Source organism: Budorcas taxicolor, chromosome 20 (assembly GCF_023091745.1).
Source record: "Budorcas taxicolor isolate Tak-1 chromosome 20, Takin1.1, whole genome shotgun sequence".
In the NCBI taxonomy this organism is placed as follows: Eukaryota; Metazoa; Chordata; class Mammalia; order Artiodactyla; family Bovidae; genus Budorcas; species Budorcas taxicolor.
Genome location: NC_068929.1, coordinates 54,647,849 through 54,675,679, shown reverse-complemented (window position 1 = coordinate 54,675,679; position 27,831 = coordinate 54,647,849). Strand labels below are relative to the sequence as shown.

At 36.2% G+C, this 27,831-nt stretch overlaps 1 protein-coding gene across 1 annotated transcript in view; it reads right to left on the bottom strand.

Annotated features, from left to right (window-relative positions):
• The window catches only part of CDH12 (cadherin 12), a 326,694-nt gene that overhangs the window by 71,402 nt on the left and 227,461 nt on the right, over positions 1 to 27,831 (bottom strand). The window contains exon 4 of the mRNA XM_052659007.1: positions 18,417 to 18,584. Within this exon, the coding sequence (XP_052514967.1) occupies positions 18,417 to 18,584 (168 nt within the window). The remainder of the gene's footprint in view (positions 1 to 18,416; positions 18,585 to 27,831) is intronic.

Sequence of the window (27,831 nt, the reverse complement as noted above, 5' to 3'; positions counted from 1 at the left end):
CTTAGACCAGATTCCTGCATCCAGGAATGGGGGACTAGAAAAATGGGGAAGGATAGGAAGGGTTAAGGAGAGGAAAGAGAGAGGGCAGGGGAGAAAGGTCAATAAAGTCTCTAGTTCCTTAAATGCTCCTTTAACAGGGTGTTTATGAAACGTGACTTTGTGTGCTCAGTCGATCCTTCTTGTCTTTCTCTTTGCAACCCCAGGGACTGTAGCCCACCAGGCTTCTCTGTAAATGGGATTTCCCAGGCAAGAATACTGGAGTGGGCTGCCATTTCCTTTTCCAGAGGATCTTCCTGACCCAAAGATGGAACCCGCGTCTCCTGTGTCTCCAGCATTGGCAGGTGATAGTCAAGCGTAGACGGAGAAGGCAATGGCACCCCACTCCAGTACTCTTGCCTGGAAAAATCCCATGGACGGAGGAGCCTGGTAGGCTGCAGTCCATGGGGTCGCTAAGAGTCGGACTCAACACTTCACTTTCACTTTTCACTTTATGCATTGGAGAAGGAAATGGTAACCCACTCCAGTGTTCTTGCCTGGAGAATCCCAGGGACGGGGGAGCCTGGTGGGCTGCCATCTATGGGGTCGCACAGAATCGAACACAACTGAAGTGACTTAGCAGCAGCAGCAGCAGCAGCAGTCAAGTGTAGTGGATTTCAAATTAAAAACATGAACAGCTGTACATGGTGGTGATAGTGATGCATCACTGGAGCAAGCTAACTTATAATCTTGGAATATTTCTTACTCTATTCTATCTATTTAAGGGAAGCAAATAAGCTACATGTTAGGCTTAGGTTTAGGTTTGTTTCTCACTTGAATATTTAAAAATAAAAATAATAGAATCAAAAAATCAAGGAAAATAATCTAGTCTGGAATCATCACTTAGGGATTATGGTTAGGGAAGGCAAAGTATTTAGCCAGAATTAAGACCATTCAATGTTTAGAGAAAAAGTTGAAACTCAAGAAGATTATCTAAAGGACATCAGATAATACAAAGCATAGATGAAAAAGTTCTCCTTTTCAAGACAATATGCTGAGATATGAGTTCTATGTTTTATAAAAGAACATTTTATGAAGCTAATAACAATAAATGTGAAGATAGCTATTATTTGTATTATGCTATCAATATATGTTAAGTAGCAGCTTAAGAGTCCCTTGGACTGCAAGGAGATCCAACCAGTCCATTCTGAAGGAGATCAACCCTGGGATTTCTTTGGAAGGAATGATGCTAAAGCTGAAACTCCAGTACTTTGGCCACCTCATGCGAAGAGTTAACTCATTGGAAAAGACTTTGATGCTGGGAGGGATTGGGGGCAGGAGAAGAAGGGGATGGCAGAGGATGAGACGGCTAGATGGCATCACTGACTCGATGCACGCAGGTCTGAGTGAACTCTGGGAATTGGTGATGGACAGGGAGGCCTGGCGTGCTGCAATTCATGGGGTCGCAAAGAGTCGGACACGACTGAGTGACTGAACTGAACTGAACTGAACTGAGCAGCTTTAAAAAAGAAAAAAAACTGTCAGCATACAGTAAGCCTGCAAAACTCATAATTATCTAATGGCATTGGAAAATCTGTGATTAAAATGAAATACTATCCCTGTCTACAAAAGATCTACTCAATAACATTCCATTAACATGCCCCACCCAAGTTAATAGATAATATAAGTAAAACAGTGGTTTCCCATTTACATCATTTTTGTACACTGAGGTTTTAGTGTACATAAAACAAACACATACAGAGCACTGAATTTTCTGTTGTTTACATAAGAGGTATACATATTAGTAAGGTGGAAGATGCATTCATTAAGACAAGCATTTCTTAGTAGAACATTATAGTTGGTAATAAAGCCTGCAGAATATGGAACAAGTCAAAAAAATTGTGCATTAGTCTTGTCAGATTGCTTACACTCTGTCATTTTATTTTCAATGACTTGACATTTTATCACTTCTAGAAATTCAACAGCAATAAAGCTAGGGTCATTCAGATTAATTCAAAACTGAAGTAAATCTTCAACTGTGCCAAACTTGCATGGCTTTTGATGTACTATGTAATTACACTGCCATCATTTTCTGGGCATCCTACTTTTGACGCATATGAAACATCTTAATGGCACTACCTGTCCAACACAGATTAAGATATGAAACAGGTGACAAGAAATTATTCACAGTGGCAATACTAATATATACTTACATATTTATCAATATGAATTCTTTGCTTAAATATTAGAACTAATAAATGAATTGAGTGATGATGTAGGAACCAAAATTAATTTGCAGAAATATGTTGCATTTCAATACACTAGTAATGAAATATTGGAAGAAAAATTAAGGAAACAATTCCATGTACAGTTCCATAAAGAATAAAATATCTACAAATAAATATAACCAAGGAGGTGAAAACCTCTACTTTGAAAAATACAAGATATTGATAAAACTACAATCTAAAGATTTAATGCAATCCTAATAAAATACAAACAATACGTTTCACAGAACTGGAAAAAAAAATCTTAAAATTTGTATGAAACCCCCCAAAACCACTAATAGCTGAAGAAATCTTGAGAAAAAAGAATAAAGCTGGAAGTAGTGTGCTCCCTAATTTCAGGCTATAGTACAAAATCAGCCATAAAAAAAGAATGAAATCTTGCCATTTGCTGCAACGTGGATGGATCTAGAGGGTATTATGCTATGTAAAATACAAAAATACAGAAAAGGACAAATATCATATGATCTCACTTACATTTGATATTTGAGAAACAAGACTTGCATTGTTGTATAGCAGAAACCAACACAACATCATAAACATTTTTTAAAAATTTTTTAAGAAACTTACAAAACAAAAACAGACTCGGAGATAAGGAGAATGGGGCCGCCCATGTAGCACAACGGTAAAGAATCCACCTGCCAATGCAGGAGACAAGAGACGTGGGTTCGATCCCTGGGTCGGGAAGATCCTCTGGAGGAGGGAATGGCAACCCACTCCAGTATTCCTGCTTGGAGAAGCCCATGGACAGAGGAGCTTGGTGGGCTACAGTCTATAGGGTTGCACGACTGAGAGATTGAGCATGCACGCATACACACACAGACACAGAGAACAAACAATGGGTGATTCCCAGAGGGGAGGGAAGTGTAGGAGATGGGCAAAATAGGTAAAGGGAACTAAGAAGTGTATATACTTGAAGTTATAATATAATCACAGTGTTACATAGTACAAAGTACTGAATATCATCAATGGTATTGTAATATCTTTCTATGGGGATAAATAGTCGTTAGATCTACTGTACTGATCTTTTAGTGATGAACTTAAATGTCCAATTGCTATGTTGTACACCTGAAACTAACATTATATTATATGTCAACTATGTGTCAATTTTTAAAGGTAAATTACTACTACTACTACTACTACTACTACTAAGTCGCTTCAGTAGTGTCCGACTCTGTGCGACCCCATGGACTGCAGCCCACCAGGCTCCGCCGTCCCTGGGATTCTGCAGGCAAGAACACTGGAGTGGGTTGCCATTTCCTTCTCCAATGCAGGAAAGTGAAAAGTGGAAAGTGAAGTCACTCAGTCGTGTCCAACTCTTAGTGACCCCATGGACTGCAGCCTACCAGGCTCCTCCGTCCATGAGATTTTCCAGGCAAGAGTACTGGAGTGGGGTGCCATTGCCTTCTCCGTAAATTAATTATTGATATTTGCTACAAAATGGATTAACTTTTAAACATGCTAAGTAAGACATATGATATAAAGGATTAAATATTGTATGAATCCATTATATGGGGTATACAGATAGGCAAATCTATAAAATAAAGTAGATAAAATTATGCCTGGGAGTTGGGGAGGCAAAGGAAAGAGATGGGGGACCTATTCTAATGGGTATGCAGTTTCTTTGAGGATGATAAAAATAGTCTAAAATTAGATCATGGTGATAGTTACACAACTGTGTATATAAGATACAGCATGCTTGGGGCTGGTGCATGGGGATGACCCAGAAGAATGTGTGGGGAGGGAGGTGGGAGAGGGGTTCATGTTTGGGATCACATGTACACCCGTGGTGGATTCATGTCAATGTATGGCAAAACCAATACAGTATTGTAAAGTAAAATAAAGTAAAAATAAAAATTAAAAAAAAAGAATATATCCTCAATAAATAAATATTTTAGGTTAATAAAATTTCTAAGTAACAAAAGTCCTGTATAATCCTAAGAAGTAAATTGAAATATAGGAAATATTTTGATGTATCAGGCACAGGGTTGATTCTCTTGATATTTAAATATCTCTAGCAAAAATAACAATGCTATTATTTGGGTTTTTTTGTGCAAAATTATTCAACATTAAAAATATGTATTATGTTTCAGCCAAGGAGATTTACAGATTTTGGGTAATCTTTAAACACCTTAAGAATCTAAAATTAGAAATTTAAGGAATTTCCTGGTGGTCCAGTGGTTAGGACTCTGCTCTCATTGCTGTGGATCTGGGTTCAATCCCTGGTCAGGGAACTAAAGTCTCGCAAAACATGTGGAGCTTCCAAAAAGAAAATAATTATAAAAATAATAAAATTGAAAGAATAAACTAAAAATTAAAATATATGAGTCCACAAATGGGCAACAGTGAGTTGAGGACTGAGCTATAAAATGTAAATATTTTATTAGAGAGTTGGCAGGAGCAAATTGGTCAGCAATTTGAAAAGCCCCATGTTTCAAGGTACAACATTATGTGATTTCAGCTCTTACAAAGGATTTATCAATTTTAAGAACTTTTTTCAGATATCCAACTTTTATCTTTAATGGTTAGCTCTAGTTTGATGCTTTCCATTTCATTATGTTGTCATCTTTACTGTTTCCTTCCTTTCTTAAATGTAATAGAGTAATGATTTCTTCTGTGGGCGTGAAATTCCTACTTGTATTCTATAGCTGCGTAAGAAATTACCACAAATTGTGTGACTTAAAACAGTTTCTTTTCTGCTGCTGTTTACTCACTAAGTCGCGCCTGACACTTTGTCTACAGACCTGGTCCATAGCCCCCTGGTCTGTAGCATGCCAGGCTCCTCTGCCCATGGAATTCTCCAGGCAAGAATACTGCAGTGAGTAGCCATTCCTTTGTCTGAGGCATCCTCCTGATCCAGGGATCAAACCCAGGTCTCCTGGACTGCAGGCAGATTTTTTATTATCTGAGCCACTAAGGAAGCCCAAAATTAGTGCTTTACAATTTTCAAAAAGTTCCAAATACATAATTTCATATTTGTTGTTCAGTACTCAGTCATGTCCGATTCATTAAGACCCCATGTACTACAGCCTGCCTAGCTTCCCTCTCCATCACCAACTCCAAGAGCTTGCTCAAACTCATGTTCATCAAGTCAGTGATGCCATCTAATCATCTAATCCTCTGTCATCCCTTTCTCCTCATGCTCTCAATCTTTCCCAGCATCGGGGTATTTTCCAACGAGTCAACTCTTCCAGTCAGGTGGCCAAAGTATTGGAGCTTCAGCTTCAGCTACAGCATCAGTCCTTCCAAGGAGTAATCAGGGTTGATTTCCTTTAGGATTGACTGATTTGATCTCCTTCTGGGACAAAGGAACTCTCAAGAGTCTAGGTTCGATACAGGATACAGGATGCTTGGGTCTGGTGCACTGGGATGATCCAGAGAGATGATATGGGGAGGGAGGAGGGAGGGGGGTTAAGGATTGGGAACTCATGTACACCTGTGGTGGATTCATGTTGATGTATGGCAAAACCAATACAGTATTGTAAAGTAAAGTAAAATAATAATAATAATAAAGATTTTTTAAAAAGAAAAAAGTAAAAAAATTTAAAAAGTTTAAAAAAAATAAAATTTAGAAAATAAATGTATATTACTATAAAACTGTTCATTCAGTGATTGAAGTCAAACAATAGTGATCTGTATGTGTGATTTACCATCTGATAACAGAGAAGTAAAATGTTGCTTTATAAACATTTTAGAGTTTTAATTATTTAAGTGTGTTTGTGTGTGTTAGTAGCTCCATCATGTTTGACTCTTTGTGACCCAGTGTGCTGTAGCCCACAGGCACCTCTGTCCATGGAATTCTCCAGGCAAGAATACTGGACATGACTGAACGACTAACACACACACACATGCTGGAGTGGTTTGCCATTCCCTTTTCCAGGGATCTTCCCAATCCAGGGATCAAACTCAGGTCTCCTGCCTTGCAGGCAGATTCTTTACCATCTGAACCACAAGAGAAGTCCTAAGCACACAAAATGATCTTTCTTTACCTATAGAAAATAGAAAGGAAATGAAAGCAAACATCATATCACATGTGATGTTATCTCATATTTTACAGAAAAGATAATAATATTGTATGGAGGATAGATCAGTTCCTGAACTTCCAGACTATGACACATCATATTACCAATAGTCTAAAAAAGTACAGTGTGTAAGATGCAATAAAACCCTTTTCCTTTGTCTCCCACTGTTCCTACAGAGTTTCTTCATTAGCCTTTTCTGCTCATCTTTAAATAGGCAGTCCTATGTTGACTTTAATTACCAAAATCTGAATTTGGAAATCAGACATTTCTAGTATATCATATTTATTAATGTTTTGATCCTTAAGCAAAATGAAGACTTATCTCATCTGCCACTCCACCTCCAAGCCAAACTGGACCAGGGCAGGTGGGGCTTCAGTTTAGAAGTGGATGTCTTTACAGGATTTCCCTCTGTCTTGTCATTCACTTACCAGTAAAACTCCCATCCTGGCTTACTTCAACACAACATCACTGAATACAGATTTGAGAGGAGATGTGCATAAGTGACTGTGAGGATGCGGTAGAGCCAGCTCCAACATACAGATGAGGACACTGAGGTACAAACATGTAGCTACTTATAGTCAGTTAGTTGAACCAATCAAGTGTTATCTCTGCTCTAAACTACAGTTCCTTATTTGGTCTGCCTGTTTCACTTTGTGTTTTTCTGCCTAGTGTCAGTCAAGTGGAGACAATTATTGAGTTATCAAATAACCCCTTTACAAATACAAATAATTCAAGTTCTTCTTAATTTCAGCTGTATTGATGAATGCAAACTCCAATTAAGGGTGGATTGAGTCTGTTGGATAGACTTGGGCAAAGTTTCTCTTTTCAGTGTTTATAAAATAAATATCAATGAAGATGTAGAGAAGAGAGCATTAAGGAATATAAGAGGTTTCCAGGAAAGTCATTTATCTAAAGATAAAATGACTTCTGCACCCAGGAAAGGAAGGATATTTATCACATCTCTTTCAGTTCTTTCAAATCTCTCTTTCTTTTTACATAGCTCCCAAATTTCAAGTACAATCATTTTTATATTTAATTCCATAGTTCTACTGATTTGTAGATTCAGTAAACATGTGGTTATATTTTGATGCAAAACAAATTACTCTTTATAATATTATTCTTTTTCAAGACTTTATAGTGAAATTTCCAACAAAAAATTCCAAATGAATTATGAAACAAAAACACATTTATATTACTTAATAATTGTCAGAGATTTCCTGGTAGCTGGGGGCTTCCTTGGTGGGTCAGTGGGAAAGAATCTATGTGCCAGTGTAGGAGATGTGGGTTCAGTCCCTGAGTTGAGAAGATGTCCTGCAGAAGGAACTTGCAACCCACCCCAGTAATCTTGCCAGGGAAATACGATGGACAGAGGAGCCTGGCAGATACAGTCCATGGGGCTGCAAAAGAGTTGGATAAAACTTAGCAACTAAAAAGTAACAACAATGATTGTCAGAATAACAACTATTCCTGATTTTCAAATATGTATTAATATATATGATTTATATAACCACTCCTCCCATTACATAATAGTAAGCATGATGGAGAGCTTGGCAGGAACACACAACATTTCAAGTGCATCAATAACTTCCACTGTACATTCATTTTATGCAGTACATTTAGTTTAGTTTAGCTTTAGTTCAGTCGCTCAGTCATGTCCAACTCTTTGCAACCCCATGAATCACAGCACACCAGGCCTCCCTGTCCATCACCAACTCCCAGAGTTCACTCAGGCTGATGTCCATTGAGTCGGTAATTCATCCAGCCATCTCATCCTCTGTCGTCCCCTTTTCCTCCTGCCCCCAACCCCTCCCAGCATCAGAGTCTTTTCCAATGAGTCAACTCTTCGCATGAGGTGGCCAAAGTACTGGAGTTTCAGCTTTAGCATCATTCCTTCCAAAAAACACCCAGGACTGATCTCCTTTAGGATGGACTGGTTGGATCTCTTTGCAGTCCAAGGGACTCTCAAGAGTCTTCTCCAACACCACAGTCCAAAAGCATCAATTCTTCGGCACTCAGCTTTCTTCACAGTCCAACTCTCACATCCATACATGACCACTGGAAAAACCATAGCCTTGACTAGATGGACCTTTGTTGGCAAAGTAATGTCTCTGCTTTTGAATATGCTATCCAGGTCGGTCATAACTTTTCTTCCAAGGAGTAAGCGTCTTTTAATTTCATGGCTACAATCACCATCTGCAGTGATTTTGGAGCCAAAAAAAATAAAGTCTGACACTGTTTCCCCATCTATTTCCCATGAAGTGATGGGACCAGATGCCATGATCTTCGTTTTCTGAATGTTGAGCTTTAAGCCAACTTTTTCACTCTCCTCTTTCACTTTCATCAAGAGGCTTTTTAGTTCCTCTTCACTTTCTGCCATAAGAGTGGTGTCATCTGCATATCTGAATATTCATCATATGTTAATGTATCATGTGCACATGCAATAGTTTAAATTTTCTGTAATTGTCTATATTTTATTTGTTGACTATTCCATATCTCTTCCCTATTTTGTTGCTTATACCTAAAATGATTCACTTGCCTATTACTTCTCATTGCCCTTTGCATAAATTCTATTTTTCATTCTTTCAAGGACAGCTTCAAATCATTTTTGATGAAACTTGTTCTTGTTCCATTTTTTCATAGTTATTTAAATTATGCGTTATGTTTTTTCAGTGTTTTAGTATATTTTGGTACACACTTGCTGTTCCACTGATTAACTCTTATTAGATATTTCAGAGATAGCATTGACAATCTTTCCTTCAACATCCTCTCAGATATACTCTGTAATGATTTGGGTGCCCATCTTACACATTTGTATATCACTGTGTGCATAAGTCCATCATTTACTTTACTTCAAGTAGTATAATTGTCCATTAATTTAATCTCCCCATTATACACAGAGATGCTTGAGGGAAGAGATTAATTTTTTATCTCCTTTATATAGTACAAAAATGAGATAGCCATTTATTCCTCAATAAAACTAGCAATCCATGAAACATTATTCACTAAAGGATACAATTTATTGTGTCCAATACTTGGTAATAAAATGTTTCTTATGTACAAAATTTTTTAATGATTTTTAGTATTGTTTATACATGTTTAACTCATAAATATTGTAGAAGTCCAATTTCTTTGCCTATTTATGCTTAGACCAATAGTAAGGCATATATGAAATAGATTTAAATCATGTGAAGTAAATGGAAATTTAGGATGCTTTCATAACTGTGATTAAAAATGTACACCATTGTTAGAAATATGTTTAAATGTTTGAGGTGATAATGTCTAAGGTTCTCCTTATACTTTCGTCATTCCCCTTCCTGGACTTATACTCAAAATTAAAGATTTATATCCTCTTTAGTCTAATTAAATTCATCCATGCCTCAAGTTACCTTTATCACTTCTATCTTTATGTTAGAAAAGCTTTCTTTTCTTTTTTTTTGGACTTTGATTTCTCTTTGAAATGTTCTGTATTTTCAGCTATTTTTCCCTGATTTTCACTAATTTCAGCATATCAACAGAAAAACTATCCATTAGTTTAAATAATTTCTTTGCCTGCTCTTTATTTTATTTATCTCTGAATCCAGCAGATCACAAAGTCCTTCCTGTTCTGCTACTTCAGATTTCTCAATTCTGCATCTATCTATTCCAAACAGCTACCCTAGGTTTGTGCCACATCTTCTCTCTGCTTCAGTGTTTACCAAATTATTTTTCTAACTTATTGATTTATGACATTGCGACTCTAATCAAAAGCACACACATACATACATAAATATATGTGTCTGTTTCAGGTTCATGGCACTCTGCAACCAACCTTCTCTCTTTCAGTCTGTTAAATTTTTTACTATATCCACTTTTCTTCTTAAATTCTATATCCTTCATAAATACTTAATAACAATTCTAGCTTGATCAAATAGTTGTATCCTCTTTACACCAATAATTATTCTTATCATATTACAATTTTGGAATTTTATAGTGGTTGTTATTTATATATGCATATAGATATTTGTCTTATAGAGTGCACTGTAGGGTGAGAAGAATAAAAAGAGTATTATTCAATTCACATGTCTTAAGAATCAAGAACAAGTATCATAAATACATATATTTGACTATATAAAAGTGGCAGGAATTTTTGACAATGCAATTTTCAAAGGCTGCTGCTGCTAGGTCGCTTCAGTCGTGTCCAACTCTGTGCGACCCCATACACAGCAGCCCACTAAGCTCCTCTGTCCCTGGGATTCTCCAGGCAAGAACACTGGAGTGGGTTGCCATTTCCTTCTCCAATTCAGGAAAGTGAAAAGTGAAAGTGAAGTCGCTCAGTCGTGCCTGACTCTTAGCGACCCCATGGACTGGAGCCTACCAGGCTCCTCCGTCCATGGGATTTTCCAGGGAAGAGTACTGGAGTGGGGTGCCATTGCCTTCTCCTTTTCAAAGGCTACAGTAATAATAAAATAAACTTAAAGCATTTTAAGACAACTGGGGAAATGATATTAACAATCAGAGCATGTATTTTTTACTCTGAGTAAAACTGTTTGATAGTATTAATATTATTGTTATAATTGCCATCTCAGTGACATCACTTGCTGTCCATCTCATAAGCTCAGCTTCTCTGAGAATCTGCTAATAGAGCAATGGAGCAACCAGGTTCCAATCTTCTATACTTTGCAACATTGAGAACAGGACCAAGTAGATCATAAAAAAGTGTCAGCACTATTTTAAAAAGATTCATATACTTATCCACAAAGCACAATATGATATTCACAGGGACAATGATAAGAGAGATGGTTTTAAAGTTCTATTGTTTTTCATTTGGTTACATCTGCTTATACAGTCTACTGAAATTCAGTAGACCCGTCTCACTGGAGAATTGGGAGTGCAAAGTTTTTCACTGAGCTTGCATTCAAATTGTATTCACTTTGATAAAATTTGAATTCAGCCTCAAAGCATCAGTATCTGACATTCATAAACTCTTTGGAAGACGCCTAAGCAAGATATAAAAATATATATAAGTGCTTAATTGTTAAAAAAAAAACTTTCAAAATACTTAATTTAAAATGACTGTAGTTTAGTATGCAGTCTCCACCCAAATAGGTGAAATTTATAAAATTCCTATAAGGAATAGAATTTTGTGCAAATTAAAAAATTCTCATGAGATGCAAAATAATGAACTCATTACCTCTAGTTAATGAATAATGAAAAAGCCATCTCAGAGAATCAACACTTGCCCCTTCATCACCGTAAACTGGTGGATTTCAAATTGTGCCCTGCAGACTACCTATACCAGAGTCTATTGGAATACTTATTTACAATTCTGATTTCTGGGTCTAAGCTCTGTCAACTGAAGCATTGCTTTTATCACTACAACATAGGATCCCAAAGGATTCCTAAGGCAAACATGATTTGAGAACCACTGGGAGACCACTGGTGAGTAAGTTCCAGATTATCAATTGTATGTCTTATCTTCAGGAGACAGTTATTTTTTATTTGGCTTTATTTAAATAGACAAAAACCCATTTGGGAATTAAACTGAAAGCATTTATTCCACTTAGTGAAAAGCTAGTTTTATAATGTGCTTTGGCTTATTTTTCAAGAATAGAAATAGAATCATCAAATATAATGACTCATACCTACATTCTATGTGAGAAGTAAAAAATTATTGAGTATAAACTTTTTGTGTACTTTTTTAATGCCTGAAATTTATAATTTTTAATGCTTTTTTAGGGCTTCCCAGTTGGCGCTAGTGGTAAAGAATCATCCTGCCAATGCAGGAGATGTAAGAGACCCAGGTCTAATCCCTGAGTTGGGAAGATCCCTGCAGGAGGGCACAACAATCATACTCCAGTATTCTTGCCTTAAGAATCCCATAGACAGAGGAGCTTGATGGGCTATGGTTCATGGAGTCACAAAGAGCTGGACATGACTGAAGCAACTTAGCATGCATGCACACAATGCTTTTTAAACATTTCCTCCCAAATGAAGATAATATCTAATTGTCAAATATCATAGATACATACAATATTAAAGATCAACTTATATAAAATTTTTGTCTTAGTCATACTTTTAGGAGGTATTGAGCAGCTGAACACACACACACACACAATGTAAAAGCCACAGATTAGAATAAATTGCCAGAGAATGCTAGAAAAGTGGTATATGTTTGAAATTTCTTAAATAAAATATAACTATGGGAATTAAACTGTGTATTAAAGTTGATGCTAAATTGGCACTAGTATTAAATTTGAGAAACATACACAAACATGAGTTTATATCATTAACCCCTTCACATATTATTTTTTTCTTACCACTTACAACCAACACCCATTTCCAATTAAGGAAAGTCTTAACATTCATTTGATCTACACTGTTAAATTTGCATACAACTGATCTATGCCACTCTTCCAATCTCAAATATTTGAGTGAAGCTGAAGCAGGCTTTCTCACTTAAATAGCAGTGGAACTTACATAAGACCAATTATTTTAGTCATTTTTCTTCTGCTATTTCATTCAGAGTAATTGCTACCATCTCTTTCTAATTCTTTCACTTAAAATAACATATTGGAGACAGCAATAAGAACAGAAATCCCACCTTTGCCTCAGAGGCGTCTTTAGAATCATGCTGGGGTTTTTAACAGTTTATTTGTGCTTGACCAGCAGGTAGGAAGCAAGCCCTTGGCCAGAGTCTCCAGATAAACTAGGAGATAAGATTTGTACATATTTCATACCCTAACAGGCCCAGAAGGAGAATGTGAAAAGAACTGAAGTGATTCTCAGCATGTATATATTAAGCCGCTTCAGTCCTGTCTGACTCTGAGACCCCATGGACTGTAGCCCACCAGGCTCCTCTGTCCATGGGATTCTCCAGGCCAGAATACTGGAGTGGGTTGCTATGCCTTCCTCCAGGGCACATAATTACATATTCAGCTGTATCCTGGGCGCTCAAAATTCAGGAAGCATTTTTCCTGTAATGTTATTTAAATAAATATATAAATCTATATAAAGTTTGAAAATTTCAAATTGCATATTAAAAACAAGTATAAAATATATAAATATGCAAGTATATCTAAAAATAAATTTAAATCTTGAACATGTATCTTTAATGGGTGATCTCAGTCATCCTCATAATAATCAAACTTTGGTTACCTGGGAGAATGTGAAAATACATTTTTGAAGGCTGGATCTGAGTAGCGGTTTTTAGTTCTTTTTTCAGAATAATTTATTACATGGTTTTATCAAGAAAATTTCAGTGTCAAAGCTCACCATTTTCCGTTTAGCAAATGGTGAACAAAGAGAAAGAGACTTTGTGACCCCTCTGGGTGTAACTGGGTTCATACTGATTCTAATAAAAAGCTTTATTAATTACATATTATAATGACTACTTCCTTAAACATAAACAAACTATTATAAATTTTAAACTATTAAAAGAGCCTGTCTTGACTCGGATGCCAAAAAAGTATTGATAGGATGAAATGAAGAGATATGTTTTAATTAAACAGATCAATATTTTTCAATAAGTGAAAATATTTGTATCGCCATTTACTTAATAATTCAATAACTAATCTGGGCATCTTGTCACCTTTCTATATCATACATTTTCAATTTAAGAAAACATATATAGTTGGATATAAGTATGTATATATTTGGGCTTCCCTGGTGGCTCAGACAGTAAAGAATCTGCTTGCAATGCAAGAGACACAAATTTGATCCCTGGGTCAGATTTGGAGAAGGGAATGGCTGCCCACTCCAGTATTCTTGCCTGGACAATTCCACGGACAAAGTAGCCTGGCAGGTTACAGTTTATGGGGTTGCAAAGAGTCAGACACAACTGAATGACTAACAGTTTCACTTTCATGTGTATATTTATGCATAATTCTGTAGTTTTTGATAGTTTGTGCAAAAAAGATCAGATATTGCTCATTGTGCAGTAGGAATTTTGGCTGATGCATTTAATTCTTTAATTTTAGATTGTTTTCGTATTAACTGAAGGACAATAACATTGTTTTCTGGGGTGAATTTTAATATATTTAAATATTTTATTTGTTAAATTAGCAAACTGTAACATGGATACAATGATATATTTTATAAAGTAACTAATGTACTAATATTATTGACATAATTGAATCAAAATTCCTATAATGAGAAACAGTCAATATAAACAAATATGTTAGTTATTAGATCAAAACAAACCTTTTTTTATTTGGTTTTTTTTTTGGCCACACCACACCAAACCACTTATGGTATCTTAGTTTCCTGACCAGGGATTGAACTTGGGCCACCACAGTGAAATCACTGAGTCCTAACCAGTGGGTTGCCGGGGAATTCTCAAAAAAACAGACTTACTTTAAAATGTTGCTTATGACTAAGAAATTGTCTTAAAACAAATATTAATGACATATGTTTTAAATTCAAATTTGTTTACCATGCAAACAGTTCTTACATGCTTATACTGAAAAAATAAATAAATAAAAGCAAACACTTCTTTACATTTCCTATAAATTACTTCTTTTCATCTAAAATATGAAGGGCTTTATTTCACCTAAGTTGCTTTCTTATTCATTATAAAATTATTATTACAGAAGAGATAAGTAAGAAAAGTATTTTGCCTAATGTGAATTAACCACATCACTTAATTGATTTGATCTCATAGTGTATAATTTAGATAAGCTTGTTAGATGATTGTGTCATTTAGAATTCAAGTAATGGAAACCACCAGTGTTTTGCTGGTAGCTTGTTTTGACAGATGGAGATCCTCAACGGATGTACTTGATTATAGCAGATGGAAGTTATATGACTATATGTAAAAGATTTTACAAAGAAAACTTTTAATCTTCATTTGACTGCAGGTAGAGCTCTTTTAACATACTGGCATAATTTCTATTTCTAAAACAGTATTCCCTCCTTTTTTTGTGAACAGTACTCTATATTATCTGTGGGACTTTTGGTGCAAAACATGGATATCAAAGGTAAATTGCCTTTTAAGAGGGAAAGCGATAAAAAGTTGGAGTTTGAAGTCCCAAAGTTAGAGTTTGAAGTCCCATCATAAGATGAGGTCTTCGGTTCTCCTACCAAGGGGTTGTGTGATCTTGGACAAGTTACTTAACTTTTAATAATAATACAACCTTGCTATTTTATGTTTAAAATTGAGAAACTACTAGACAGTCATTGTAAAGCTAAATGCGAATATATATGCAAATCACTTTGCATAATGCATGACACATGGTAACTTATTAGTAAATATCATTGTCACCATCATCAAATTAAATTGGTAGGAAATTTTGATGCCTTAGGAACCATCTATTTTGCAACAATAAAACAGTAAACTATTTACACTTGCATCATACAAATGGCTATGCCATTTAATTTTATTTTCATTTCTAACAGATTTATAGTAGGAAATGGATGGAAATGGGTGCTTAACAATGTTACACATGCATATGTACACACACGAAGTCAAAACAAATTATGATTAGTAAATTTTAAGAAATAATCTTGTGCATTTTTAAGCAATAATGAAATGTAGCTCCATGAAGTTTATCTGAAGGAGAAATTTTTTCCAGCATAACTGATTGATAGATAAGAACTAATATAGCTGGTTATGGGAAATTCTCTTTTTAAGTTACAATATGTATGAAATACATGTTTTCTTGACTTTTATATTCAAATGGTTAATATTTCAGTTTGTCATTTTATGTTATATTTTCAGTTTAATTGATCCATGTGAGAAACACTCCTGCACAAAGAGCATTGGCTTCTGTAGAGGTGGTTTTTCTGTTTTTAAATGTATTCTGTATTTTCCTCTGAAGGATGTAATTCAAAATGACAGTACATTAAAAAGAGCTTGACACAAGTCATGTAAAGTTTCAAGGGGATTAATTTTTTATTCATGCAAAATGTGAAAAACCCTCTTCTTTCTCATAATTCAAAAATATCTCTCACCCTATTATATTTTCAGGCTATAGTTCAAATGTGCATGTAACGCTTGCATATTTGAAGAAAGAAAATAATTAGATCACAGTGATCCATTTGATATATTTATTCTACCCTTTCATTTCTGTTTACAGTGACAATTCAACATATGTCATGTGACTTTTTGCAGATATGTCTTAAAAGTATGGTTTTAGAGTTGCAGGTAAAAGAAAACAATAGATTTTTATTTTTATATTATGTTGCACTGGAAGAAATTTGAACTGCAGAGTCAAAAAAGGGTTGCTAGTTTTGATGATCTTGGGCAAGTTAATCTCTCTAAGCCTCAGTTTTCTTAACAGCAAAACATGGAATATAAAGACCTCAAAGTATTTCCAAAGAAAATGATAAAGTTCTGACACAGCATGTAAATGCTCTAAAAGTTCAAATACCCTTACCTCCCAGTCCTTCTTCTGGGTCTCATCTAGTTACTCTTAGACCTACAGATTCAACTTTGAATAAATTCCAAACAGGCCTGCTGTTTTATCCAGATTCTTTTCCCTAGCAAAGACCTGGAGTTGTTTTTCCTGTTGCCCTGGGACCTGAGTGCACCATCTTGGTTCCCTGCCTATACTCTAGTTTCTCTCCCACTGAGACATGTTCATTTCCTTGTTGTATTCCAGTCTATTTGTCTGATGGCTGCACAAACTTTTGTGAACTACCCTTCATTCATATTCAGAAGCTGTTTCTTTCCGATGGTTGAGTTTTATACTCCTCATCTGAAAAACTTTACCATCATCCTTGTGAATAAAAGTATTGACACCACCTAAGATCATCTCTGTTGTCTCCTATACACTAGACTGAACCTATTTTATATGCACAAAATCCAAAACAGGATTTTAAATCACAATACCACCTTTTATGTAAAAGTATACTAATCCTTCAAACTAGTCTCCTCAATTAGCTATTACAAATTGCCACAAATACATAGTAAAAATATTAAAAATCAGTATTTTTCAGGTGAGAATATGTTCTTTGTTAATGCCATATGATAGAGAATCAAATACTTTATTTTTTCCATTTATATATTTATTTATACTTTTTGCTTCCCTTAATAGAAGAGAAAGAGTAAGGGATGCTCTAGGGCTCTGTTATTAGTCATAACATATTATTTGCTAGCTATTTGTCATACACATCCCATTTGCTAAAGTAGGGTGATTTCTAATTGCCAGTCTTATAACATTTGTTCAGTACACTGATTTTCTGATCACTAACTAAAGATATTTTCACAAAAAAATATGTTGGTAGTTTTAAGAAAAAAATGACCAAGTATTAGAGTACATAAAACCATACAGCTAAAGGAATAAAATATCCATTTAGCTAAATGTTCTCAGTGTTATATACTTTGGTAGATAAACTCACCTGGAAGTAGATGAGGAAAATCATTTTGCTTTGTTTTATAAAACTGCTCATGCAAAACAGTGACTTCATCAAGTTCCTTATAGAAACAATGATAGACATATTCACTTTCTGTATTCTAAGTTCTAGGAACACTGAACTACAATCCAAGAAAAGTACCAAAAATCAAACAGGTACTTATTGGTGTTAAATGTAATACTGCAAAAGAAAACTAGATATAACACAGGTGAGAGGTATTCATTTTCAACAAGAAAGATTGAATTACAGAAAAGAGATAAGTGTGAATTATTCTATTATCGTAGAAACTGTAGCAATTTTCACCTACTGCCAAACAAATAAAATACAACTAAAGTAATGAAATAGCATCACTATATCATATGATATCTCTAGGGAATTATACAGAGATAATTTAACATATATAATTGATAAAGTGAAGACAGAAAATTTTATGTTAGTTGTATAACAAATAGTACAGTGGGATGTGCATCATAAGTCAAATTATACAGCAATTTTCATATTGTATTACTTTTTCAATTAGTAAGAAATTAGACAAGATCCCAACCTACTATGAATATTTTATTTTCATATGAATTGATAACATAAGTTGTATAATTATTGACTCATTTATGTTACTTTATATTAAAATCACACTATGTATGACTCTAATGGAAAAATGTAATTCTGAGGACATTTAATTTTTAGCTTCTGCTTCCTAAAGAACAAAAATGTCTGGAAAATCATTACGAGTCCTGTAAAATTCAATGAAATGTTAAACATTTTTTAAAAAGCTGCACTAATTTAGACTTAACAGGAAAGAACGTACTTTTGGGGAATCGAGGTGGATTGTCATTGACATCTGTGAGGGTGATGTTGACTATTGTCGTTCCAGCTAGCCCTCCCAGCTGTCCACCCATATCCTTGGCTTGGATGAGGACTTGGTATTGTTCTTTGACTTCCCTGTCCATGTTTGGCAAAGCTGTTCTAATAACACCTTAAGGGGAAAAAAAATAGAAAACAAATATCACAAATGTTCAGTTTTTCAAAATAGTCCACAACAAGAAAATGATTCTATATAGATTCTTTAGCAAAGACATGCTAACAAAAATTATGTGTTTTTTTAACTAATTTAGTTTAATTGGAGGCTAATTACTTTACAATATTGTAGTGGTTTTTGCCATACATTGACATAGATCAGCCACAGGTGCTTGTGTCCCCCAATTCTGAATCCCCGTCCCGCTTCCCTTCTTACCCCATCCCTCTGGGTTGTCCCAGAGCACTGGCTTTGAGTGCCCTGCTTCATTCATTGAACTTGCACTGGTCATCTATTTTACATATGGTAATATACATGTTTCAGTGATATTCTCTGAATTCATCCCACCTTCACCTTTGCCCACATACTCCAAAAGCCTGTTTTTACATCTGTGTCTCTTTTGCTGCTCTGCATATAGGATCATCATTATGATCTTTCTAAGTTCCAAATACATGCATTAATATACTGTATTGGTGTTTCTCTTTCTGACTTACTGCACTTTGTATAATAGACTCCGGTTTCATCCACATCATTAGAATTGACTCAAACACATTCATTTTTATAGCTGAGTAATATTCCATTGTATATATGTACCACAACTTCCTTATCCACTCATCTGCTGATGGGCATCTAGGTTGCTTCCATGTCCTGGCTATTGTAAACAGTGCTGCAATGAACATTGGGGTACATGTGTCTCTTTCAATTCTGGTTTTCTCAATGTGTATGCCCATCAATGGGATTGCTGGGCCATATGGGAATTCTATTTCTAGTTTTTTTAAGGGATCTCCACACTGTTCTCCCCTGTACCAGTATGCATTCCCACAAGCACTGTAAGAGGGTTCCCTTTTCTCCACACCCTCTCTAGCATTTATTGTTTGTAGATTTTTTGATGGTGGCCATTCTGACCAGCATGAGATGATACCTCATTATGGTTTTGATTTGTATTCTCTACTAATGAATGATGTTGAGCATATTTTCATGTTTATTAGTCACCTATATGTCTTCTTTGGAGAAATGTCTGTTTAGTTCTTTGGCCCATTTTTTTATTGGGTTGTACGTTTTTCTGGTATTGCGTTGCATAAGCTGCTTGCATATTTTGGAATTTAATTCTTTTTCAGTGGTTTAATTTGCTTTATTTCTCCCCCCCTCCCAATAAATTATGTGTAGTTTTAAAAGTGAAACACCCACAATGTCCAATGGTTTGGATATAACTCAATATATTGTGGTAATATCCATTTACTGACATTTGCGCAGCATTGTGGAATATGGTTAAGGACCTCACTAAGTCAACCCCAGTTAGACATAATTTACACAGAATCATCTTATCTTTAAAAAATAAATTGTTAAAAATGTATATTTTATATGTACATGCTCAGTCACTAAGTCATGTCCAATTCTTTGCAACCCCATGGACAATATAGCCTGCCAGACTCCTCTGTCCATGGGATTTTCTAGGCAAGGATACTGGAGCTTGTTGTCATTTCCTAAGTGGTTACAGTGAGCAGGAGATTTCTAAAAACTGCCATATTCTTCTTCATTCTTATTTTTTTAGGATACATATATTAACTTTTTTAAATACTTGAAATATTTTATTTGTATGTTTTCTTTTATTTCTTAGGATTCTGTCATTAATTTTAGTCACAGATTTTTTTTTTTTTTAACTTAGATTTCATTAAGCTTTGCCATTGTTGGGAGTTTTGTCTCTATTATCACCAAGTTACTCCAGCCTCTAATGGAGTGCTCATCATTCAGAAAAAAACTCGGTAAGATTGTGTTGACCATCTGACTAGTGGAATGACTAGCTGAATAAAGGAAGGAATCTATAAATAATTTATAATCATGAATCATTTGATATATATGCATATTTATATAGCCTACACATTTTCTGCCCTTATGTCCAAGTGTAGAACTGTATTTATATGTATTCATAGTGAAAAAATTAAAACCTTCTGGATTTATTAAATGAATTTTATAACACTAATATATACCCCATAATTTTAAGGGGAGATTGCAGATAATTTGGCTTAAATGTATGTGTGTCTAGTATTGCTATTTCTTAAATAATAAGGCTTACATGAATAATAAATTTAATATAAGTTGTCAACACAAAATATAGAGTCCAAATCATAAACTGAATACATATCCCTAGTTCTTCTGTATTTATCTAATGCTGTTCTTTTGTTAATTTAGATTTAACTACAATCTGAGTTTTCTTCTAGCCCTTGGCAGCAAAAAGTTGCAAAAAAGCAAATTCCATTTTTGCTCCTTCTGTTTCATTTATGCTCTACTACTCACTTCCTATTTCAATCTGTTTGTCCTTTCTGCAGCTTGGATTTCTGATGTTTCATTTCCAAAGGTCTTAGCTAAGATCCTTCATCTCTACATCTTGGCTTGGTCCTGCATGCCTTAAGCTACATGACTTCTGCCTGCCTTATAATATTTATATTATCTAAATAACTGCCTGACTTTAATTCACGCTCATGCTATAGTTTCCTTTTTTGATAAGATTTGTGTTTACTCAATGCATTTCTAGTATGAACATAGGTATATTTTTTATTTTACTCACTTCATTTCTAATATGACAATTTCCAATATCACAATGGACTTTCCTTCCCTGGTGGCTCAGTGGTAAAGAATCCAACTGCCAATGGTGGAGACATAGATTTGATCCCTGGGTTAGGAAGATTTCCAGGAGAAAGAAATGGCAACCCATTCCAGTATTCTTGCCTAGAGAAACCCAAGGACAGAGAAGCCTGGCAGGCTACAGTCCATGGGGTTGCAAAGAGTGGGGCATGACTTAGTGACTAAGCAAAAACAACAATAAATGCTCCACAGAAACTCCACAGTAATTATACCACAAATTGTAATTAATTTAAAAATAAAAAATAATTTAAATAGTAAATAAATAAATTCATTAATTTATAATCAATCCCTACTTTTTAGGCACATGTACATTGACTCTTAGTATGAGTGTCTTCTACCTGGTGAACTTTCCAACATATACAATCACGATAATTAGGGTAATAGTAAGAATGAGAAAAATAGATTTATTTCTGCCAATATAAATGGAAAAACATGGTTGAGAGTGTTACACCCTTTAATTTGTATATTAAATAATATTATCCTATCAGGGGATATATTCTCTCTTTACAATCACCCTCCTGTTGTATTTAAGTCTCTCAATTTTGGTGAATCTGGGTGTATTTCATAAAATTGGGTTAGATAAAATTGGGTTTGATAACTCTGATGTTATCAAAATTGATGGGTTTGAATTGTGGTGTTGGTGAAGACTCTTGAGAGTCCCTTGGACTGCAAGGATATCAAATCAGTCCATCCTAAAGGAAATTAGTCCTGAATATTCATTGGAAGGACTGATGCTGAAGCTGAAATTCCAATACTTTGGCCACCTAATGCGAAGAACTGATTCATTTGAAAAGACCCTGATGCTGGAAAACACTGAAGGCAAGAGAAGAAGGAGAGAACAGGGGATGAGAGGGTTGGATGTCATCAGTGACTCGATGGACATGAGTTTGAGCAAGCTCTGAGAGTTTGTGATGGACAGGGAAGCCTGGCATGCTGCAGTTCATGGGGTCTCAAAGAGTCAGACATGACTGAGTGACTGAACTGACTGACTCTGATGTCAACTTTATGTGGTTAAAATAATGTACTACTATATTTGAAAAAATCATAAAATATTTCATGTGATAATCGAGTATTTGGTTTGATCTGAGTTATTTCTCGAAGTGGCTGTTTGAACTGCAGGATTTAAACATGGGATCATAGAGTTAGTAAACACCTTTACTAAAATATACATTTCATTCAGGCACTTTTACTAGATTTAAGGGTACAGTGGCAAACATGCTTCCATCTGCTTCTGCAGTCCCAGTCTGTATACTTTTCTAGACTTCTTTCTCCTCTCTGGCTTCTGGTTGCCTTAGCCAATATGCAAGAGATTGGGTAGTAGACAGACGATGAGGTTGGGCTTTTCTTTTCATAAATTCCCCACATTCCACACTCTCTCCCACCATGGTCTGCCTGTCTCTGCCCCCATCCCCTCATTTTTCCACTCCAGTGTGGAAACTGCAGTCCCTTCTTATTTCTTCTCCAGATTCTGCCTTATCTTTTATGGTTTCCTTACAATCTGCTCACATGTCCCATAAAGAGTCCTTTTATTAAACTAATTTCAAATTGCCCAACTGGGTATCATCTTTTTTCATCTGGGAAAATAATTGATAGAGTCTCTTACAAGGTCCCTTCATGAATTGTACATTTAATAGGTATGTGTTCCTGTGGAGTGGTGCAAAGCCCATAAAGAAGCTATTAAATGATTAAGCTAATTTCAGATGGTGATTGCTGTTATGAGGAAAGTGAAAGCAAGTGCTTTTGAAGGTAGTATCAGAAATGCCCTCTGTGAGGAAAGACTTTAGAGCTGCAATTCTAGAGAAATGGAAGAGGTAGCCTTAGAAAGAACACAGGGAGGAGTACCCTAGTGATGAAAAGGAGAGCATTACTTCCTCAGAGCTTACAAGAAGAGCACTTGGAGGTCAATGTGGCTGCAGCGTACCACTGTTGAGAGAGATAGTATAAGACCACAGATAGGGACAGAAATGAGATAATAGTTTTCAAAGATAAATAAACCCTCTGGGAAAGCATCTTGAAAATCAGCAAGTAGGACTACATCAAACTAAAAAGTGTCTGCATAGCAAAAGAGTAATCAACAAAAAATGAAAAGGCAGTCTATGGAATGGGAAAAGCTGCCTGTAAACCATATATCTGATAAGAACTTAATACCCATAATAGAAAAGAACTTATGCAGCTCATTAACAACAACAACAAAAAATCTAGTTTAAAAAATGGGCAAGGAAACGGAATAGAAATTTTTCCAGAGAAGTAATACAAGTGTCCAATAGTTACATGAAAAGGTGCTTGACATCAATATTCATCAGGGAAATGTACAACTATCAAAGCCACAATGAGAAATAACCTTAAGATTTTAGAATGGCTGTTAACAATAAGTCAAGAACAAGAGATAACAAGTATTGGCAAGAATGTTGAGCAAAGAGAAGCCTGTGCACTGTTGGTAGGGATGTAGCAATCAGTTCCATCACTTCATTGTATACAGACGGGGGAAAAGTGGAAACAGTGACATATTTTATTTTCTTTGGCTTCAAAATGACTGTGGATAGTGACTGCAGCCACAAAATTAACAGACACTTACTCCCTGGAAGAAATGCTATGACAAACCTAGACAGTGTATTAAAAAGCAGAAACATCAGTTTGCCCACAAAGGTCCATCTAGTTAAAGCTATGGTTTTTCCAGTGGTCATGTACGAATGCGAGAGTTGGACCATAAAGAAGGCTGAGCACCGAAGATGTGATGCTTTTGAGCTGCGGTGTTAGAGAAGACTCTTGAGAGTCCTTTGGAGAGCATGGAGCTCAAACCAGTCAGTCCTAAAGGAAATCAATCCTGAATATTCACTGGAAGGACTGATGCTGGAGCTGAAGTTCTAATACTTGGCCACCTGACACGAAGAGCCAACTTATTGGGAAAGACCCTGATGCTGGGAAAGATTAAGGGCAAGAGGAGAAGGGGGTGACAGAGGATGAGATGGTTGGATGGAAGCACTTACTCAATGGACATGATTACGAGAGACAGTGAAGCACAGGGAAATCTGGCATGCTGCAGTCCATAGGGTCACAGAGTCAGACATGACCTAGCGACTGAGCATCAAGAACAACACTAGGAAAGAGTATGGAGTTTCCTTAAAAAACATTTTTTTTAAATAGAGCTACTATAGGATTCAACAATTCTTCGCATCTGAGTATATATTAAGAGGAAGTGAAAATAAAATCTCTCATCCCATGTTCATTGCAGTATTATCCATAATAACCAAGATATGAAAACAACAGAAGTGTCCATCAACAGATCACTGGATAAAGAAGATGTGATATAATGGAATATAATTCAATAATTCAGTCATGAGAATGAAAAGTAAAATCCTGCCATTTGCAACAACATAGGAGAAACTTACATTATGTTATGTGAAAAAGTCAGACAGAGAATGATAAATATGCTATGATATAATCTATACATAAACCCTAAAAAGCTAAACTTACAGAAAGTGGTTACCAAGGGCTGTGAGGTGAAGGAAATTGGGAGATTCTTGTCATATGGCACAAGCTTACAGTTATAAAATTGATAACTTCTAGGAATATAATATATATCATGGTGCTTACAGTTAGTATTACTACATCATATACTGAAAACTTGCGAAGATAGCTCTTACCAGTTCTCATCACATAAAGAAAATGGTAATTGTGTGACATGATGGAGGTGTGGCTAACACAATGGTGGTGATCATTTTCCAATATACAAATGTATCAAATAAATACATTATACACCTTATATTTACACACTATATGCTAATTCAGTTCAGTTCAGTTCAGTTCAGTCCAGTCGCTCGGTCGTGTCCGACTCTTTGTGACCCCATGAACCGCAGCATGCCAGGCCTCCCTGTCCATCATCAACTCCCGGAGTCCACCCAAAACCATGTTCATTGAGTCAATGATGCCATCCAACCATCTCATCCTCTGTCGTCCCCTTCTCCTCCTGCCCCCAATTCCTCCCAGCATCAGAGTCTTTTCCAGTGAGTCAACTCTTTGCATGAGGTGGCCAAAGTATTGGAGTTTCAGCTTTAGCATCAGTCCTTTCAAAGAACACCCAGGGCTGATCTCCTTCAGAATGGACTGGTTGGAACTCCTTGCAGTCCAAGGGACTCTCAAGAGTCTTCTCCAACACCACACTTCAAAAGCATCAATTCTTCTGCATTCAGATTTCTTTCTAGTCCAACTCTCACATCCATACATGACCACTGGAAAAACCATAGCCTTCACTAGACAGACCTTTGTTGGCAAAGTAACGTCTCTGCTTTTTAATACGCTGTCTAGGTTGGTCATAACTTTCCTTCCAAGGAGTAAGTGTCTTTTAATTTCATTGCTGCAATCACTATCTGCAGTGATATTGGAGTATCTTAACAAAGCTGGAAAATGTTAATTATTAATTTGAGACTATTCATATAGATTATGTTTATTGATGGATGGATAAATAGATATAGATAGATAAAAAAGACAGAATAAACAATATATAAAAGGCTGCATTTTCCATTCTCTGAAGAGACTTGGATCACCACTCTGTTCTTAAAAGGGCAGCCAGGAAGGTGAGGTCTGAGTGTGAAGCAGGTCATAGATCCCTTCCTATAGGAGATGCTCAGAGACAGTGCAGGTCACTCAGATTGAAGATATCATATAATCTTCACTTTCTCACTTCATTCTCTGATCTTATCTTTTACAAATCCCTCCTTTGTTCAAAAGAGCTTTGCAACATCCCTTCCCTCTGCTAGAAATTTCTTTCCAAGATGAATATGGCTTACCAGGTAACATCAGTCCAGTTCAGTTCAGTCGCTCAGTCGTGTCTGACTCTTTGCGACCCCATGAACCGCAGCACTCCAGGCCTCCCTGTCCATCACCAGCTCCTGGAGTTTGCCCAAACCCATGTCCATTGAGCCGGTGATGCCATTCCACCATCTCATCCTCTGTTGTCCCCTTCTCCTGCCCTCAAACTTTCTCAGCATCAGGGTCTTTTCAAATGAGTCAGCGCTTCACATCAGGTGGCCAAAGTATTGGAGTTTCAGGTTAAACATCAGTCCTACCAATGAACACCCAGGACTGATCTCCCTTAGGATGGACTGGTTGGAGCTCCTTGCAGTCCAAGGGACTCTCAAGAGTCTTCTCCAACACCACACTTCAAAAGCATCAATTCTTTGATGCTCAGCTTTTTTTCTAGTCCAACTCTCACATCCATACATGACTATTGGAAAAACCATAGCCTTGACTAGACAGACCTTTGCTGACAAAGTAATGTCACTACTTTTTAATATGCTATCCAAGTTGGTCATAACGCTCCTTCCAAGGAGTAAGTGTCTTTTAATTTCATGGCTGCAATCACCATCTGCAGTTATTTTGGAGCCCAGAAAAACAAAGTTAGCCACTGTTTCCACTGTTACCCATCTATTTGCCATGAAGTGATGGGACCAGATGCCATGGTCTTTGTTTTCTGAATGTTGAGCTTTAAGCCAACTTTTCACTCTCCTCTTTCACTTTCATCAAGAGGCTTTTTAGTTCTTCTTCACTTTCTGCCATAAGGGTGGTGTCATCTGCATATCTGAGGTTATTCATATTTTTCCTGGCAATCTTGATTCCAGCTTGTGCTTCCTCCAGCCCAGCGTTTCTCATGATGCACTCTGCATATAATTAGAATAAGCAGGGTGAAAATGTACAGCCCTGATGTACTCCTTTTCCTATTGGGAACCAGTCTGTTGTTCCATGTCCAGTTCTAACTGTTGCTTCCTGACTTGCATATAGGTTTCTCAAGAGGCAGGTCAGGTGGTCTGGTATTCCCATCTCTCTCAGAATTTTCCACAGTTTATTGTGATCCACACAATCAAAGGCTTTGGCATAGTCAATAAAGCAGAAATAGATGTTTTTTCTGGAACTCTCTTGCTTTTTCCAGGATCCAGCCGATGTTGGCAAGTTGATCTCTGGTTCCTTTGCCTTTTGTAAAACCAGCTTGAACATACAATATAATGGGAAAGACTAGAGATCTCTTCAAGAAAATTAGAGATACCGAGGGAACATTTCATGCAACGATGGGCTCGATAAAGGACAGAAATGGTATAGACCTAATAGAAGCAGAAGATATTAAGAAGAGGTGGCAAGAATACACGGAAGAATTGTACAAAAAAGATCTTCATGACCCAGATAATCACAATGGTATGATCATTCACCTAGAGCCAGACAGCCTGGAATGTGAAGTCAAGTGGGCCTTAGGAAGTATCACTATGAACAAAGCTAGTGGAGGTGATGGAATTCCAGTTGAGCTATTTCAAATCCTGAAAGATGATGCTGTGAAAGTGCTGCACTCAATATGCCAGCAAATTTGGAAAATTCAACAGTGGCCACAGGACTGGAAAAAGTCAGTTTTCACTCTAATCCCAAAGAAAGGCAATGCCAAAGAATGCTCAAACTACTGCACAATTGCAGTCATCTCACATGCTAATAAAGTAATGCTCAAAATTCTCCAAGCCAGGCTTCAGCAATACGTGAACCGTGAACTTCCAGATGTTCAAGCTAGTTTTAGAAAAGGCAGAGG